This window comes from Budorcas taxicolor, chromosome 2 (assembly GCF_023091745.1).
Source record: "Budorcas taxicolor isolate Tak-1 chromosome 2, Takin1.1, whole genome shotgun sequence".
In the NCBI taxonomy this organism is placed as follows: Eukaryota; Metazoa; Chordata; class Mammalia; order Artiodactyla; family Bovidae; genus Budorcas; species Budorcas taxicolor.
Window position 1 is genome coordinate 1,020,491 of NC_068911.1, and position 17,790 is coordinate 1,038,280.

At 64.3% G+C, this 17,790-nt stretch overlaps 1 protein-coding gene across 1 annotated transcript in view; it reads right to left on the bottom strand.

Annotated features, from left to right (window-relative positions):
- Positions 1 to 17,790, bottom strand: part of PRKAR1B (protein kinase cAMP-dependent type I regulatory subunit beta) — a 71,600-nt gene that overhangs the window by 9,577 nt on the left and 44,233 nt on the right. The window contains 3 exon segments of the mRNA XM_052635831.1: positions 1,676 to 1,797; positions 6,887 to 6,947; positions 11,577 to 11,735. Of these exon segments, the coding sequence (XP_052491791.1) occupies positions 1,676 to 1,797; positions 6,887 to 6,947; positions 11,577 to 11,735 (342 nt within the window).

Below are 17,790 nucleotides of genomic sequence, written 5' to 3' on the forward strand. Positions count from 1 at the left end.
CTGGGCTATGTTCGGAGAACGCAAGCAACTTTCTGCTAGAACGCGCTCCAGAAACCGCGAGCCAGACCCCGGTGTGTCTGCGGACTTGCAGGAGGATCTGACAGCAGGACCAGGACCTGCAGGGACGGGAGCAGCCTGAGTCCTGGGAGGAAGGCCCTGGAGGTGCTCCGAGTGAGGCTGAGGCTCCACCCGTGGGGTCACCTCTGGCGCCAGCAGGCGGGAGCCTTCTGTGAGGCCACAGCCGGGGCCGGGCTGACTCGCGGGCCGGGGCTGACACGCAGGGTGCCACCTCTCGGTCTATGGAGCGGAGACCGCGCCGGCAGGAATCGTAACTTGTTCTGTCTGGGGTTCTTTCCCTCTCTTTCAAGAAACCTGATTGTCGAATGAGTCTCCCACCCCAGGGCAGGAAGGCTTCCTGTGGTCGGCTCCCCGGCCCGGCCCGGGGGCTCTGGTGCGCCCGGCCAAGGACTGGAAGGTGGCCGGGGCCCCGTTCCCAAGTGCACACTGTGAAGTTCGTGCCCGCCCCCTCGAGACCCTCCCGTGGCCGTTCTCCTGACCCTTCAGCCTTCTGACGGCTCCCGTGGGAGCAGCCAGGCAGGCAGCTGGAAGAACCGCAGGCACTCTCCCAGGAGGAGCTTCTGCAGGAGTCCAGGGCAAGCCCCCCAGGACCCCCGGCCACGGGGCGAGTGTGTGGCCTGAGGCACAGAAGGGGACCGCGCGCGGGAGGACGCACGCTCACGCACAGCAGCCGGGGAGCCCCCTTCCGCTGTTTCAAACTGAGACGGTGGCTCCAAGGCGGGGGTGCCGGCCCCCTGTCCCCGGGTTGTGCCCTCTCTGCACCGCCCCCAGGCGGGGTTGGCTCTCCCTGGATGGCTCAGGGACCCTCTCTTGGCCTCCACAGTGCTGTGGGCGCCTGATCTCCGAGGGCAGCTGGCGGGGCTGGAGCACGCGCTTTCCCGGCGGGCGACAGAAACCCTTCCCACCAGGAGGCCCGGCGCAGCAGGGAGCAAGCCAGACCCACATAGTTTTGGGCCTGCGTCACGGGGAGGGCCCCACAGCCAGGCGCCCCCCCCCCCCCACCGTCCACCCCGGGACGGCTGTGGCTCCTCTCCGGGGACCACGGCCGAGCCCAGCCCCAGGTGGGGGGACACGCGGCTCCGCAGCTGCCCGTGCCCGTCAGCGGCAGGCTGAGCGTGGCCGCCACGGATTACAGCAGAGCCAGCTGTCGCCGCGGGGGGCGGGGGGAGGGCGGCGGGCCGGCCCAGGTGAGGGAAGCCGGTGCCCACCTCTCACACCAAACTCGACCAGGGACCACGGCCAGTTCACACGGTTGTGAGAAGCCACACGGGGAGACCCCCCGGGGCCCCCAGCTCACACGCTTCCCCTGCGAGGACGCACATGGCCCTCTGGGTCCCATTCGAGGCAGCCTCTCCCCTCCCTTGGCAAGCCCGGCCCCCCAGCTTCACGCGCACGGCTGGTATGTCTGGTCTCCGTAACATCTGCGTGGGGTGGCCTGGGGGCCAGGGGAGACCCGTGGGTCCCAGGGCAAGGCCGCCGGAGGCGGTGGGCATGGAGCGCCGGGCAGGGTGGCGCGTGCAGACCAGTCCTCACCCCTGACTCCGCAGCCCCCTGGCTGAAGCCGCCGCAGGGCCCCCGCCACCCGAGCTGGACTCACCTCCGTGATGATGAAGAAGTCGTCCCCGGGCTGCCCCTGGACCACAATCTTCTCTCCATCTTCAAACCGCACAGGCTCCAGGGCGTCGGCCACCGTCAGACGCTCCCACTTCTCCAGGGATGCTGAGGGGGGACACAGGGGTCATGGGAGGCCGGGGGGTCCCGGGAGCAGTGCCCCTCCCCAGACCACCCCAGGAAACGCCCACACGGCCGGGCCTGGGGCGACGAGGCTTTGCTAACTCACAGGGATGAACAAGACAGCACCTGTCTGCGCAGGAGGCGCAGGCTTCCCCACGAGTGCGCGGGGCCAGGAGGCAGCCACGGCCCAGCAAGGGCACGAGGGCGCAGAACCCAGACCGGCCCTGGCCCACGCCAACCACGGGCTCAGCGTAAACACGGAATGAGGGGCCGCGGGCGTGTGTCCAGCGTAACGTGGGCTGAAATGCTTTTATCTTTGAGAGAACAGAGCTGCCTGGAGTTTTGCAAACAATGTAATTGCAGCTCGGCACTCAGGCTGCTCAGGGGTTTAAATAATTCAGAGGCTGAAGCCATTCGCTGTTTATAAAACACCATTCAGCGCCCCCGAAGAGCACACGACTGAGTTTATGTTGTGGCGGAGGTGTGGACCACCTTCCATTGTTTCAGGTCAAGATACTTTGTCCCAGTGGCAAGGCTAGCGCTCCCGAGTTTTGCGCCCTCCCCCGCTCCCTCGCGCCTTCCCTCTCCATCATCATCCGCTCTCGGCACTCTGGAAGGAAATGCACAATAACCAGCTTCTCTTATGAGAAATTAACGATTGCCTGATCGGTTCTTCCTCGGTCAAAGAAACTTCTCTGGCCTGTGCTCAGCGCTCACTCGCGCATCAGCCGCTAAAACACACGGCAGGCCATCTATCTTGGGGCCCGCCTAGGGGCAGTTCTCGGCTCGACAGCTCATGCCAGGGCCGCACATCCCAAAGCACAGGCTTCTGACCGAGCCTGGGCTGGAGCGGCGTCTCTGTTGCGGGCGGCAGGGAAGGTGGGGAGCCCCTGGTAGCAGGCTGCCGGCCAGCCGTCACCCTGGGTGGGACCTGCCCCGCGATCTGCGTCCCACGTCCGCAGGAGGCAGCGGGGCCCCCTCGTGACCGCAGGTGACTCTGGCAGGGACCACGGTCTGTCCCCACGAGGAAACCGGTGCTGGTAAACACGTGACTGGCGTTTGGTCTCCTTCCAAGGCGACTAGAGCCTCTGACTTTACAGCCTCTGGCTCAGGAAGCTCACTTCCTCATGTCTGATCAGCAGGTTTTTCTATTACACTTGAGACCTTGAACATCCCGAGGTCAGAGAATCAGGGCTTCCTCCCCGACGATGCAAATCCCAGGAGAGAAGGGTCGGGAGAAGCTGGTGGGCGACTCCTTCGCCCTGACCTCCGAGGTGGACGCTTCAAGGCACTTTCGCTGTGCTCAGCTCCAAGTGCAGACGGTCAGCCCACGTGGGGTCACCCCAACGCAGCCCTTCTAGGGCAGCCTCCATGCTGCCGGGAAACGCGGTGGAAATCCCCCAGGAGACACCAGAGGGGCCCCGAAGGCGCCCCCCGGCACAGCCAAGCAAGCGGCAGGCACCCTGCTGGGAAGGGGCCTGCCGGGGGCCAGGCTCCGGGAGGGCACAGCCCTCCGGCCCCGAGCCCGACCCGCTCTCCTCCCGGGAGACCTCGCGCTCCTGCCCTGGCCTGCAGCTTGCTTCTTCCCTGGGAAATGGGGTCGGGATGTCTCTGCTCCCCCCGTGAAGCCCGAGGAGCGGCAAGGCCGCCCCGGGCAGGCAGCCTGCGCCCACTGCTCACAGCGCCCAGGGCCCTGACTCCACAGACGTGCCCTTTCCGTTGTGAAGTGGAAAAAACACTCAGAACACTGGAACGGCCGACACAGGCAGCATCCGTCCCGAATGGAATCGCAGAACCACTTGGCCGCGACCGCTTCGGAGCCGTTCCTCAGACACCCTGCACTGACAGGACCCAGTCCCTCCGTCTCAGCCTGAGCGCGCTCTCCTTCCCTAGAGGCTGCGACTATTAAGGATTTGGTGGAATTCTTTTTTTAATCTTCAAGGGTTTGGTTGGTTTCTTCCCATCGGTGGCCTCACACCTTTACCGTGATGCAGCTTTGTAAACACCATGCAGCGTTGCCAAAACTGTGCAGACACACGTGTCTCCGACCCGTCCTGACACGTGTTGACGTGCAGAGGCCTCGTCCACATGCCTCACTGGAGGCAACCCTGCACCACAGACACCTGGGCGCGAGTCCCTTCCTGTGATGACAGATTTTAGGTTCTTTCCATCTTCTTGTCATTGTGGGAATTGCTGAAAGGACCATCCGCATCCATGTCCCTGATTTTTTATTAACCATTTTTAAAACCGAAGTATAGTTGATTTTTATCCATCTTCCCTGGTGGCTCAGATGGCAAAGAATCTGCCTGCAATGCAGGAGACCTGGGTTTGATCCCTGGGTGGGGAAGATCCCCTGGAGAAGGGAAAGGCTACCCACTCCAGCATTCTTGCCTGGAGAATTCCATGGACTAGACATGGACGGTCCATGGGGTCACCAAGAGTCGGACATGACTGAGTAGCTAACACTTTCCTTTCCTACTTGATTCACAATGCTGTGAGTTTCGGGCGCATAGCAAAGCGATTCAGCTATACCTATGCATTCTTTTTCAAAGTTTTCCCTCATAGGTTATTACAAGGTATGAATACAGTTCCCTGCGCTCTGCTGTAGGGCCTGCTGGCCATCTAGCTTATATGTAGCGATGCGTATCTGCTAATCCCAAACTCCTCATTTCCCCTCCACCCCACCCCTGCTACGCCCTCTGGTAACCATAGTCCATTTTCTATGTCTGTGAACATCTTCCTGTTCTGCAGATAAGTTCGTTTCTTAGGCTCCACATGCTAGTGACATCATATAGGGTTTTCCTTCCTCCTTCTGGCTTTCTTCACTTCGTGCAGTCATCTCCAGGTCCATGACTGTCGCTGCGAATGGTGCTGTTCATTCTTTTTTATGGCTGAGTAATATTCCACTGCGTGCGTGCATGTGTGTGTGCACGTGTGTGCGTGCGTGTGCATGCGTGCGTGTGCACTGTGTGCATGTGTGCACGTGTGCACACACTCGCACACCACATCTTCTGTGTCCCTTCATCTGTTGACGGACATGTCTTTGCTATCGTGACTAATGCTGCTAGGAACACAGGGGCACACCCATCTTTTTCATTATAGTTTTGTCTGGATATATGCCCAGGCTTCTGGATCGTGTGGTGGCTCTATTTTCAGTCTATTGAGGAATCTCACACCAACTTACAGTCCCACCAATGGTATAGGGGGCTCCCTTCTCACACCCTCCCCTAAACCACCAATGGTGCAGGGGGCTCCCTTCTCACACCCTCCCCTAAACCACCAATGGTGCAGGGGGCTCCCTTCTCACACCCTGCCCTAGTTTATCTGTAGACTTTCTGATGACGGCCATTCTGACCAGTGTGAGGTGGTCACTCCCTGTAGTTCTGGTTTGCATTCTCTAATAATGAGCAAAGTTGGAAGCATCTTTCTCGTGTGCCTGCTGGCCATCTCCGAATCTTCTTTGAAGAAACGTCTGTTTAGATCTTCTGCCCATTGTTGATTGGGCTGTTTGTTGTTTCTTGTGCTGGGCTCTATGAGCTGTCTGCATATTTTGGAAACTCATCCCTAGCCTATTGCATCATTCACAGATATTTTCTCCCAGTCTGCAGGTTGTCTTTTTATTTTGTTTATGGTCTCCTTTGCTATGCAAAGGCTTTTAAGTTTAATTAGGTCCCATTTGTTCATTCTTGTTTTTATTTCCATTACTCTAGCAGATGAAGCCAAAAAGATACTGCTCAGGTTTATGTCAGAGAGAGTTCCGCCTGTGTTCCTCCAGGAGTGCTACTGCGCCCAGCCTGACACGTGGGCCTTCCCTCCACCTTGAGGGCTTTAGTAGGTGGTGTTGGAGAATGTTTTGAAGTCATTCTGTTTTAGGACTTGCCTGTTTATGCGTCTCTGGCCGGCTGGGTCTCTGCTGCTTTTGCCTGGCTTTTCTCCGGCTGCGGAGACCAGGCTTCTCACTGTGACTCCTCTCGTTGGGGAGAGCAGGCTCCGGCTCCACGGTCTCGGGCTTCAGCCCTCCCAGCTGCCGGCTCTGGACACAGGCTCGGTAGCTGTGGCGCACGGACTTGGTTGCCCTGTGGCACGTGGGACCCTCCTGGACCAGGGATCGCAGCTGCGACTGCTGCACTGAGCCGCCAGGAAGCCCTAACCTCACTCTCCTACAGGCAGCTGTCCGCTTTTCTCGGCGCCGCTTCCTGAAGAGACTGCCTCTTCCTCATCGTGTGTTCTTGCCTCCTTGCCGCCCTAGCGCCCCAGAATCTGAGCCTTTTTTCTCCTCCTCAGCCTACAGGTTCTTAGACAAGGAGGCTGAGCCTCACTTGCCACTTGCACCCACAAACCCGCGTCCAGCCTGAGGCTTAAGGCTGAGGTGATCCCCCAGGAACTGTTTCTGGACGGTTATTCCCTGTGGTCTCCCAGGGCCTCAGCTCTGAGCCGACACTTTGCCCAGCAGGTCGCCCTCCTGGCCCTTAACCAGAGCTGCTTGACACACACTCACACCCTGACCCCGAATTCCCAAGTGCCTCACACAGGTGTGGAGATTCTGCACTGCTGGGCGACTGGGCCGGGACAACAGCGCTCCATCCTGAACCTCAGAGCAAGGTCCAAACAGCGAAAAGACGCTGCTGGGGGGCCTTTGTGACACTCCCCACCGTCAGTGGGGACGCGGTCGATGTGTCTGTCAGACCCCAGGACGAGAAGAGCGGGGGACACCCACAGAGGAAACCCCCAGACAGGTCAGGAGAGACACTCGACACCGGGGCCCATGTGAGGCCTCCAGACAGACCAGCGTGGGCAGAGCGGCTCCGATGGTGGACAGATGGACACACACAGCACGGAGGAGCAGAGGACGCCTGACAGTGCGTGTGTGCGTGTCCACGGGGACCCACACGCCTGCATGCACAATGCGCGTGCGTGTGGGGGGCACTGCATGCATGTGAGCACGTGTGTGCACGTGTGAGCACGTCTGCATGTGTGAGCACGTGTGTGCGTGTGTCTGCACATGTGAGCGCGTCTGAACCTGTGTGCACGTGTGTGTGTCCCAGGCGTGCGCAGCGCGTGGGCAGGCACACACCCAGGATGGAGACCTTGCTGAGAAACTCCTCGTACATCCTGCGCTTCCTCAGCGTGCTGCCCTGCGGGGAGAAGACAGAGAAGCAGGTGTTCAGAGGGCTTCACGCCGCAATCCCTCCCATGTTCTCCAAATCCCCAAGGGACCCTGAACCCCTGAAAGGAGGCCCTCGGGGCGTGCCGTGTCCCACAAGCCCCTCAAGTGAGCAGGGGCCTGAGGGGCTGCCGCCAAGGGGCCCAGACCACCCACTCCCCCCGGGGTCTCACACGACACACAGCCTCACCCAGACTCACGCGGGAAGGGGCGCCACGAGGCCGACCTTCAAGGGGCTACAGAAGCGCTGGGCCCAAAGCCCACCCCTCACTAGATATCCTCACGCCCTGACCAGCTGCCCACCCTGAGCCTCAGTTTCCTCATCTGGACAACGGGGTATCCTAATTCCTGTCCCCACAGGACTCTGTGAAGGCTAGGTGAGCAAACATCAGTGAACCAGCCTGGTGGGGGGACCCCAGCCTCCTAGCCCCGGGGCTCCACCTCCCTGTCAGCTCCCGTGATTCCCTGGTTTGGGGCCAGACCAGCATTGCAAAGGCAGCGTCTCGATTTCAGAATTCTGGAGGTTCCCGGCCTGCCCCCAAGAAGCCCAGAGACTCCCTGGGGGGCCTTCACCCAGCAGAGCCCCCACAGGGCTGGGATCCAAGACGCCCTCGTAGCTGACCAAGAGGGCAGGGACCAGGCTTCTGAAGCGCTTGGTGGTGGCTGTGCAGGGGATACGGTGTCCGGGAGGCCAGCGGCAGAACCCAGGGCTCGTGGGGCCCGGCGTGTCCGTGGGCGGCAGGTCTGGACGCTCACGGGGGCGGCTTGCTCAGCTCAGCACAGCCCCCAGCCGGAGCTGAGCCACCTCAGACCCTGCCGGCCTGGAGAAAGGCGTTTCTTTGAAGGATAATTTATATTCCCGCTGACCTCCCGGCAGCTACGCCCGCCCGCTGGAATGCAGGCGTGTTTGCCCGGCAACCCCAGACATTAAAGCCACCACAACCGGCCCATCCGTCTCCCATCGCAGGACGACAGCTGGAGGCGGCCGCCCGGGACCCTCGGGCGGGGAGATCCGCCCCACAGACAGGCCAAGGGGCCTCCCGTTGGAGCTCTCCTCCAGGGTGAGGCGGGGCGGGGGGGGGGTGGTGCCAGCAGGACCCCCACCTGGGGGCTTGTCTGCCAGCAGCTCAGGGGGCTTCATGCCTGGTGAGATGGCGCCACACGGACCCCCAGCGCCGGGACAGGGCCTGCCCGAGGCCACGCGGGAGATGCTAGTGGGGCCTGGACTCGCATCCCGAGCGCTGCTCACAGGACCCAGGCCACCGGCAGGAGCGGGCCCTGGCGCCTCCCTGGTACCTGCAGTCTCGGCCTGTTTCCACGTCTCTGCGCTTCGGTCCCGTTGGGCCGAGACCACCTACACCCCCCACCCAGCACCTACACCTCGAGGCCCCTGCGACTCCAGACCGCGCTTCCTGGTGGCCCGCCCCACTGCCAGCAAGGGGCAAGCCCCTCCCAGCCCTGACCGCCTGGCACAGCCCGAGGCCACCCCGAACCCACTGCCCAGCGGGAGGTTCCTGCTGCTGCTCCCCGCAGGCCCAGGGGCAGGTCTGTCTTAAGACAGGAACCGAAAGTGTCCACGCAGACCCCCTGCCCTGTCCCAGCCACACAGTGTGAGCTGGCCCTGAGGACAGGCAGGGGACCTGGGTCCTGGGGGACAGCAGGGCTCTGGTCAAAGCGCACACACCCCGGACAGCACCGCCCGAGGCCCCTGGAAGCTCCTGACCCCCAACCCCTGACTCCTGAGCCCAGAGTGTTCGCAGCACTCCTGCCTGCCGGGCACTCGGGGTGCAGCTCGGGGGACAGTGCGGACCCGCCAGGCTGAGGAGGCATCTACGCAGCTAAGGTGACTCTCCAAGCTGGACCGACTGCTCCGAGCGCGCTGTCCCCTACACACGAAGGCCCAGCCGGCCCTGCAGCGTGAAACAAAGCTCCCCACCACTTGGCCGGCTCCCACGAGGAGTGGGCCCTAGGCTCCACGGCCCCACCTCACGGATGGGAGCAGGGGCCCAAACACGTGGGGCGGGGGCCCAGGACACGGTCCCGAGGGTCTTGGGTCACCCCAGGCAAGTGGGGCTCTGGAGCCCCCAGCCCAGCCTCTGCGACAGGATGCTACACACACCAGCTCCAACTGGGGGCCTCATGAAAGAGTCAGGATGAACAAGCGCTCCTGGCGCTCGAAGGAGAGAAGTCTGGGGGCCCTAGGCCCTGTCCGGGGCCCCGGGGAGAAGGCCCCACTCTGCTCAGAAGCGGCAGGAATGGCTGGTCTCACCAAGCTCCATCCATCCGTCTGTACCATGCAGAGCCGGGGCACGTCCCGGACGGGCGTGCTTGGGTTCAAAGGTGGGTGGTCCTCTCCCTGGAGACAGCAGCCCCCACCCGGCATCGCCCACGCATGTCCAGCTCAGGCTCCACTCATCGCACGGCAGGCACACCCGCATCCGCCCAGGCCGCAGTCTGATGCAGAAACGGACGCCGTCACGGACACTCCCTTCCGAGTGGGCCGCACTGTCATTTTCCTCCCGAAACGCAGGGCTCCACCAGCTCCAGGCACGGCCACGGCTATTCTTAGTGCCCAGGGATCCGGAATTAAAACAGAGGAAGCGCCAGCTGCCTTGGTGGTTTGGGAACTTCCCTGAATATAAGGTTCCAGGCACAGAAATCCCACAGCCAAGAACGACTGGGTATGGACGGCAGTAAGGAACAATGGCTTATGCAACGGGGCCAGGTGCGCCGGAGCAGCCAGCACGGGGGAGGGCGCCCTCCGGGGGAGGCAGGACCGGGCAGGTTTGAGACCAAAGAGAGGGGGCCGCATTCCACAAGGACGTGCCTCGCTGGGCAGGGCAGGGCAGGGCCTCCGGGCACACGGCGGGCGCCCAGCGAATGACCCCAGAGTGTGTGGACGAGGGGCTGCACAAAACAGAGGCCTCCAGGACTGAACTGGACCCCAGCACATCACAAGGACCAGGTGCGACAGTGGGACCCTCTAGAGGGGCCCCCAGGGCCAGACCGCTGTGCAGGCTCAGACGGGACTGAGCGCGCAGGGCCTGTCCTAAACATCCTGGAGCCCCCACCACAGTCCCCCCGAACCCCAGAGCCCAGCTGGTCTTTGGGAGACGACCGAGGCCTGAGGGCCCGTGGCAAGGGCATGTGCAGCCCCCGGGTCTCCTGGCAAGGCGTTCCTTCAGTGACCTCCCTCCAGGCCGGCAGGGCCCCTGGACTGCAGGCCCACAGGAGTCAGCTCCGAGCAGACACCTTCCCCCCTGGCTGGGGGCTGCCCTCAGCCCAGGCCCGCCAGCACCACCTTTACCAGCCCAGAAAAGCACCCGGGCCAGCGGTCACCCCAGGGGAAGGTGACAGCCAAGGAGCGTGACTCCCTCGACGAGCCGGCACTCAGCTCCCAGGGGCCGCGGGCCGGGGCCCTGGGCCATGAGGGGACTCCCCCAGACCAGTGCAGCGGGCCAGGGCCTCCCGACTCCCCTCGCCCTGCCCAGTCCGGAAGGCTCTCCGCTCTCACCCGGAAGGCCCGGGGTGGCCCTTGCCACTCCTCTGCCCACACCCCTGCAGGGGTGCCTGGCAGTGGAGGTCTGAGTCCAGGACCCCCGGGGGCTGAGGGCCCAAGGACCCGGCCCTCCCACCACCACCTCCTGCCCTGAGACCCGGCATCCTGGCCACCTCCCCACTGGTCCACACACACGCCAGCCAGGCCTGCACCCCAGGGCCTCTGCGGCGGCTGCCCCCACTGCGCAGACACTCTCCTCCCGGACAGCCAAGGGCTCCCCGCTGCAGGCCTCTCTCAACACCGCCTTGTCACAGGGGACCTTGGGGAGGGGGCTTCGGGCTTTCCGTGAAGCAGCGGGCCCTGCCCCCACCTGCCCTTCTGCTCTATCACCCTCTTTGGAGACTGTCGCCAGGAGACACGTCTGCTCTGCCATCCCCTCCCCCAGCACGTCAGCCTCCCCGCCCCTGGCAGGCCCCAGCAGAGGGCCAGGCAGTGAGTGTGTGGGATGAACGCTGAGTGGGCAGGGGAAGGCCCAGCCGCCACTGCCTGGGAAGGGCCCCCTCCGCCCAGGAGCTCATCTCCAGAGCCCTCGGAAAACACGGGCCCTGTTGTTCCCAACAGCCCCACCGCAGCACGCATAGGCGTGCGCGCCTGCGCCCAAAACGGGAAGAGAGGAGGTGGCTGCACGCAAGAAGACCTCAGATGACTGTCGCCCAGTAAGGAAGCCGAGAGGCCGGTATCCCGCCCAGGGCTGCGGTCCCCCCGCTGTCCCAGCAGCTGCTGGGCTCCTCCCGGGAGCTCACTCCACCCCCTTGAGGAAAATTACCTTACGGCGCAGAAAGGCAGCTGGAGCTCCAGCCATCACCACCACACTCCAGACTGTCGTAAGGGGAAGGGGAGGGGAGCAAAGGGGCCCCAGCTGCCTGCCTGTCTTTTGGGTAAATTTCCAGAACCCCCCCCAACACCCGCCCCCCATCTCATCCCGCCTCATCCCACCCGGCCACAGCCAGGGTTCCTGTGAGATGCTTGGCGGGTGTCAGACTCAACTGGTGCCCTCCCAGCCCTGGTGGGGCACCCCTGGGACACCGCTCACTCACTCACCATGAGGATCCGCCGGTAGCTGTCCCGGTCAATGCCCCAGAGCTTGAGGTCCGTCTTGGCCTTCACGGTCGCTGCCCTGGGGGTGCCATAGATGAGGGCCAGCTCCCCAAAGCTCCCGCCTTCACTGATGCTGGTCACCCACTCTCCGTTCACGTACACCTGCAGGGGTCAGGGGACAGTGTCGGGGGCCAGGGGTCAGGGGACAGTGTCGGGGGCCAGGGGTCAGGGGACAGTGTCGGGGGCCTGGGGTCAGGGGACAGTGTCGGGGGCCTGGGGTCAGGGGACAGTGTCGGGGGCCAGGGGTCACCCACCCTCTGTCCACACACTCCTGCAGGGCACGGGGACTGGGGACTGGGTTCACACTGCCACTTGCTGCATGGGGAGCCCTCCACAGCACCTCCGGGGGGGCAGGAGGTCCCTGCACCCCGACATGGGACTCGGCTGTGCTCTGCCCAGCCCAGGACCAGCCAAGGTGCCCACCTCACGCCCAGCCCCGCCCGGACCGAGGCTGGACAGGCGCAAAGATGGAGGTGCTGTCAGCGCCGACCCCGGCCAGGCCCCCGGCGGACGCACCGCTCAGGACCCCCACCTCCCAGGCCAGGCCGCACTCCACTCCTCACCCGGAGACCCCACCAGGCGTCACCCTGTCAGGATGCTCGCGCCCCACCCAGGCGACCCCTCCAACCCAGCTGCCTCGTTCACAAGCTGCCCTCCCATCCGTCCCAGGCTCCAAGTAGCAGCCTGGCCCTCGCTCACCTCCACCCGCAGGCCCCGCAGCCCCCCCGGGGCCCCCCCGCCCCTCGGGCAGCGCCCAAGTGCCCAGGCCTGCTGTCAATGGGAGCGGAGGCCAGCGCCCAGGGCTGAGCCTGGAGGCGGACAAGGTTCCCTTTCAGCTGGCGAGGGCGGTGGCCCCGTACAGTGTCGCGACTGTGTGCTGGCTGCAGGTCCGCGTCCTGCCAGAATGGCCCGGATTGTTCATTATGTGGACGCGCTCACTATCAACTAACACAACCTCTGTTCATCGCCCCGGTGTCAATGAGCTGAGAGAATGGCTCCCATTGGCAAAAAGCGTGCGTGTTGGGGAAGAATGGACTGCGGCGAATCATGGAAGCGATTCTTGCCGACTCAATGGCGCATTATCTCGGCCAAGACTGAGGCTCAGAGTCGCCAGTCTGTGGACACCACGCCGGTGATACTGCGTGCGATGTGAGCAGGGTGGGGAGAAGGGCTGGCCTGCTGCGCACAGGGCGCTGGGGGTGCGATACGACAGGCGGGGACCTCCTCCGGCGAGCGCCGGCCCGCCCAACCCCGCCAGGAGCCAGGAGACACAGCAGCTCCCACGCAGCGAGGCCCTGGGGCCAGGGCGAGGCCCGTCCTCCCACAGGGAGGGCGCGTATCTGCCAGGCTCTGCCCCGAGACGCTCTCCACCGGCGCATCCCTGGAGACTCCGGTTGTCCCAAAGGGACCAGAGTCCACGGAGAGGTAGTCATGGCAACCAGGGCCCGGCCCGGATGGCCCTCCGCCAACAGGGCTCGCGTGTCCGCAGAGCGCACGGGGCTCACGTGTCATGTCTGTATAGCCTGCGTGGGGCTCGCGTGTCTGCAGAGCGCACGGGGCTCGCGTGTCATGTCTGTATAGCCTGCGTGGGGCTCGCGTGTCTGCAGAGCGCACGGGGCTCGCGAGTCGTGTCTGTATAGCCTGCGTGGGGCTCGCGAGTCTGCAGAGCGCGTGGGGCTCGCGCGTCGTGTCCGCAGAGCACACGGGGCTCACGTGTCATGTCTGTATAGCCTGCGTGGGGCTCGCGTGTCTGCAGAGCGCACGGGGCTCGCGTGTCATGTCTGTATAGCCTGCGTGGGGCTCGCGTGTCTGCAGAGCGCACGGGGCTCGCGAGTCGTGTCTGTATAGCCTGCGTGGGGCTCGCGAGTCGTGTCCGTGGAGCCTGCGTGGGGCTCGCGTGTCTGCAGCGCCCTCTCTGCCTGGAAACGACCCCATGTGTGCAGCGCTGAGCTCTCCCGCCATCCAGGTCAGGCGCTGAACGTCTCCGGGCACCAGGATCTCCCAGGGCTCTCCCGCGCTCCGTGCCTGAGGGTGTCCGTGGGGCGGCTGGCCTGGGCCCCCGCGCTGCCCTCTGAGTGCTGGGTTTGGCCCACAGTTCTCACGGCCGCACCAGCACCACCTGTGGGTGATGGACGCCGCCCAGCCTCAGCTCCAACGTGGCCGCGAACCTCCTGGCAGGTGACTCAATGCCCTCCTCTCTCACGTGTGAGGCAAGGTGGGGACCCCCGACCCACTGAGCAGCACCCCCAGTCTGCACCAGCTCACCCTCCCCCTTGGCTCCGGGTCACCACAGCGCCGCGGCCTCGCAGGAACGAGGAGCCACTGCCTCGGGTGCCTGTGCCGCCCCGTCACCCCCGACGAGACAGGGCCCCCGGGAGCAGGGCAGGTGCTTAGCAGCCCCACTTCCCCAGGGTGCACCCCAAAGAGAGGGCAGGCAGCTGCACTCCAGGCACACCCCAGCAAGGGCACCCGGGCCGGAGTGTGTCCCTGGGGGCCGTGAGGACCCCTTTCTTCACAGAGCCCTGACCGCATCCTCAGAGGCGTCAGAGAAAAGCATTGTGTGGAGCCGAGGAGGCGCCAGGCCGCCCCCCGAGCACAAAGGCCCATCCTTCTCGGGACACTGGCTGCTGTTAGCTCGGCCGCGCAGCGCCCGGCCCCAGCACGGCTGGCACGCAAAGGGCTCCCCGGGCTCGGTTGCATTTTTGTTGCTCCTTCTTGTGTAGGGGAGGGGTGGGAGGCTGCGCTGGCTGCACCCACGCTCCCGCCGCCGCTGCAGGTCTCCAGGCAGACCCGGCGCCCCACCCGCTGTTCCTGCCGGCTTATTCAGCCACTGTCGCCCAAGGTCACCCCAGCACTGGGGCGCCCTGCGTGTTCTCACCGCCGGCTTCAGCAGCAGGAAGCAAGCGGATTCCAATTCACGGGGGCTCACTGACCAGCGGCTCAGCGATGATTATCCAGGTGTGACCGTCCTTAAGGCTTCCCTGGGGGCTCAGCTGGGGAAGAGTCCGCCCGCAACGCGGGAGACCTGGGTTCCACCCCTGGGCTGGGAAGAGCGCCTGGAGAAGGGAAAGGCTGCCCACTCCAGTGTTCTGGCCTGGAGAAGTCCACGGACTGTAGTCCATGGGGTCGTGAACAGTCGGACACGACTGAGTGACTTTTTCACTTTCAACGTCCTTAAAACAAGCTGCAGGCACCGGAGAGAAAGGAGAAAGAGGATCCGGGGAAGAGCCACCGTACGAGACTGTTGAGGGGAAACTCGAGCCCAGCCCAAGGCGTCCTGTGCAAAGACCAGGGGTGAAGAGAGCCGGGGGCAGACAGGCCAGGACGTGCAAGAAGCCCGAGGCAGGGCTGGGCTCGGAGGATCCGAATGCGGCAAGACCATGCGGGGAGGCCATGCAGAGAGGCCACGTGGGGGGCCACGAGGTGCGGGCCACACGGGGAGGCCACGGGGCCACGCGGGGAGAGGTGTGTCTCGGCAACACTGAAGGTTCTGGCAGGGCTGAGGCCAGCTCACAGCCAGGACGCGCCCCCGCCACAGCCGGAGCCCAGCTTGGGCCACCCAGAGGGGAGCAGGGGTCAGCGAGGGGACCCCAGACGCTGGCCAGGATGCTTGACGGGTGGTCTGCAGACCAGGTGCACAGCATCACCTGGGAACCTGCCCCCCAACAACGACCTATCAACTCAGAGCCCCAGGGGTGTGGCCCAGGACATCACAGGTGACACTGATGCCCACCCACCATGGACCAGCTCCTGTTCCAACTTTGGACAGAGGTGGAGGTGGTGACTGAAGACACAGCAACCTGCTTGATGACACCCCCAAAGCAGAACCACCCTCACTGGGGGGGCTTCAGACGGTCCCAGCCCCACCGATCCAGACAGCGAGAACACATGAGGTTGCCTGCCCGCCTGCTCCTACCCACAAGGACACTTCAGTTCAACATGCGATGCCACAGAAAATAGAAAATCCTCTGAAGCAACCGGGTAAGTGGAGACAGACAGTCACCTAGTGATCCACTCACTGGAGGGGGTGGCGTCAGACCCGCCCCTCCTGCAGGTATTTCCCACGTAACCCAGAGCCACCTGGGCGAGGAAGCAAGCCGGGTGTGCCAGCCGCTGTTATTTTTGGTTCCACAGGCGATGAGAAAAGTTAACGGCCCAGCTCCGCCGCGTCCCGGGCTCCAGCCACAAAGAGCGGGAGTGTCTGGGCAGGTGAGCCCAGGCCTGCAGCCGCTCTTCCAGGGTAAGCGAGCCTCAGGCCTCTTTAGTCCAAGAGCCTGGCGGGGTCGGGGGCTGACCGGCCCATTTCGCTCGAGAGCAGCTCCCCAGGTCTCTCTGCTGGACCCCATCTGCGGAGCCCGAACCACGTGGGTGATGACGTGGGGTCAGCATCCTCTCCCCGGTGACCGGCCACCAGCTCGGTTCACTCCGCGGACCTGCCACGCTCTCGGCCCTCCCCTGCAAACCTCACACTCCCCAGGGGTCCACAGGCAGGACCCCATCGGGCCCGTCCCGTCTGGAGGGCCACGTGCTCCAGGGTGACCGTGCAGCCTGTCAGGGGCCCAGCGCTGGCCGTGCATAAGGGCCGACGCCCTCCCCAAGCTCTCATCACGTCACCAGCACCACGGGGCACTCTGGGTCACCTGTTCCCCAATTCCAGGTGGCCTCTGGCCACAGTTGGATCTCCAGGACCCCCGCAGAGACCTGAGAGGGTGAAGGGCCCCCAGTCGCCCCCTATGGGTGAGGCACTGCAGGAGAGCTTCACAGCCAGCTGGGGGCCATGGCCGCCCTGCATCTGGGAAGTGGCCAGCCAGCAGACGGCACCCAGAGCAGGATGCCCAGGCCCCCACACGGCCCGTCGTCCACAGCAGCACTGGTTACGGCGGCAGCCACGCGGCGGGCACGCTCGCTGATGAGCAAGACGGGGGTCCTCTCCGTGACTCCTCTCCGTGACTCGGCGGACAGGCCCGGAGCTCCATCACCTGCTTCACGTGGCCCAACCTTGGGAGGCGCTGCTCAGTGGGATGAGCCCAACCCAGGGCAGACGCCGTGTGCTTCTGCTTCTGCGGGGCCCCTGGAGGCGCCAGGCTCACAGTGATGATGGAACACGGGGGATGGGGGCAGGGGCTGGGGGAGGGCCCGGGGTTAGACTTTAATGGGGACAGAGTCTCGGTCTGGGAAGATGAGAACATTCTGGAGATGGCAGTGGGAGGGCCGTGTAACAGCGTGAACGTGCTCATGGCCCCAATCTGGACCCTAAAGGTTAAGACAGCGGCTTCCACGGTGTGTGCGCTTTACCGACTGAAAAAAAACCCAGAACACCAGACGAGCAGACTGACCGGCCATGACCCGCGGAGCCAGACGGCCCGGGGTGCCCTGTCCCCCGAGCCCCCACCTCCGGAGGCTGGACGCGGCCGTGCCCACAGACGTCTGGTGAGGCGGGAGGGGCCCTGGGCTGGGGCAGAGCATGGGGCGTGGCAGGCTCCCCCCAGGAGGCCCCAAAGCACCAGGTGCCCAGACGGCCGGGTGGGGAGGAACAGCGCTCCTGAGCCACGAAGCTGGCCGTGGACGCCCTTCCAAGTGCTAATGCTACGTTCCATGAATAAGACAAATTGGGAGATATTTTTATACTTAGGAAGAAGGATTATAGCTCTCAGCGGTACACACACTGCAGCCGGCACCGTCCTCATCTCCCTGGAAAACCGTAATTTAAACCGAGCTGGTGTTTCTGGCATCCGGTCAGCCGGCCGCTGCCCCCAGGCACTGCTGGTCAGGGGGCAGCGTTCAGCCCGCAGAGGGGGCTCTGGATGGCCACCCCCAACCCCTCCTGTCAAAGGCAGAGTGGGGCCTCTGGGGGGGCCTGTGTCTTGGGGGCTTCAGGGTCACAGTGCAGTGGTCCCAGCCTCTGCTCCCCACACCCCTTCAGAGCCCCCGAGACCCTCACACGCGGCCGGTCTGTGGCCCGCGGTCACTTCCCCGCCCCCGAAGGCAGGGCCAGAAGCATGGCTCCAGGCCGGGAGAAGCCGCACTTTCAGACCTGGAGCAGGGACAACAGCCAGGGTTAGGACGCGTCTGGCAACTCTCTTCCTGGGTTCCTGACGGACCACCTCTGGTCCTCCGCACGGGGCCGCCCCCACGGGCCACACCTCAGGCTCCCAGC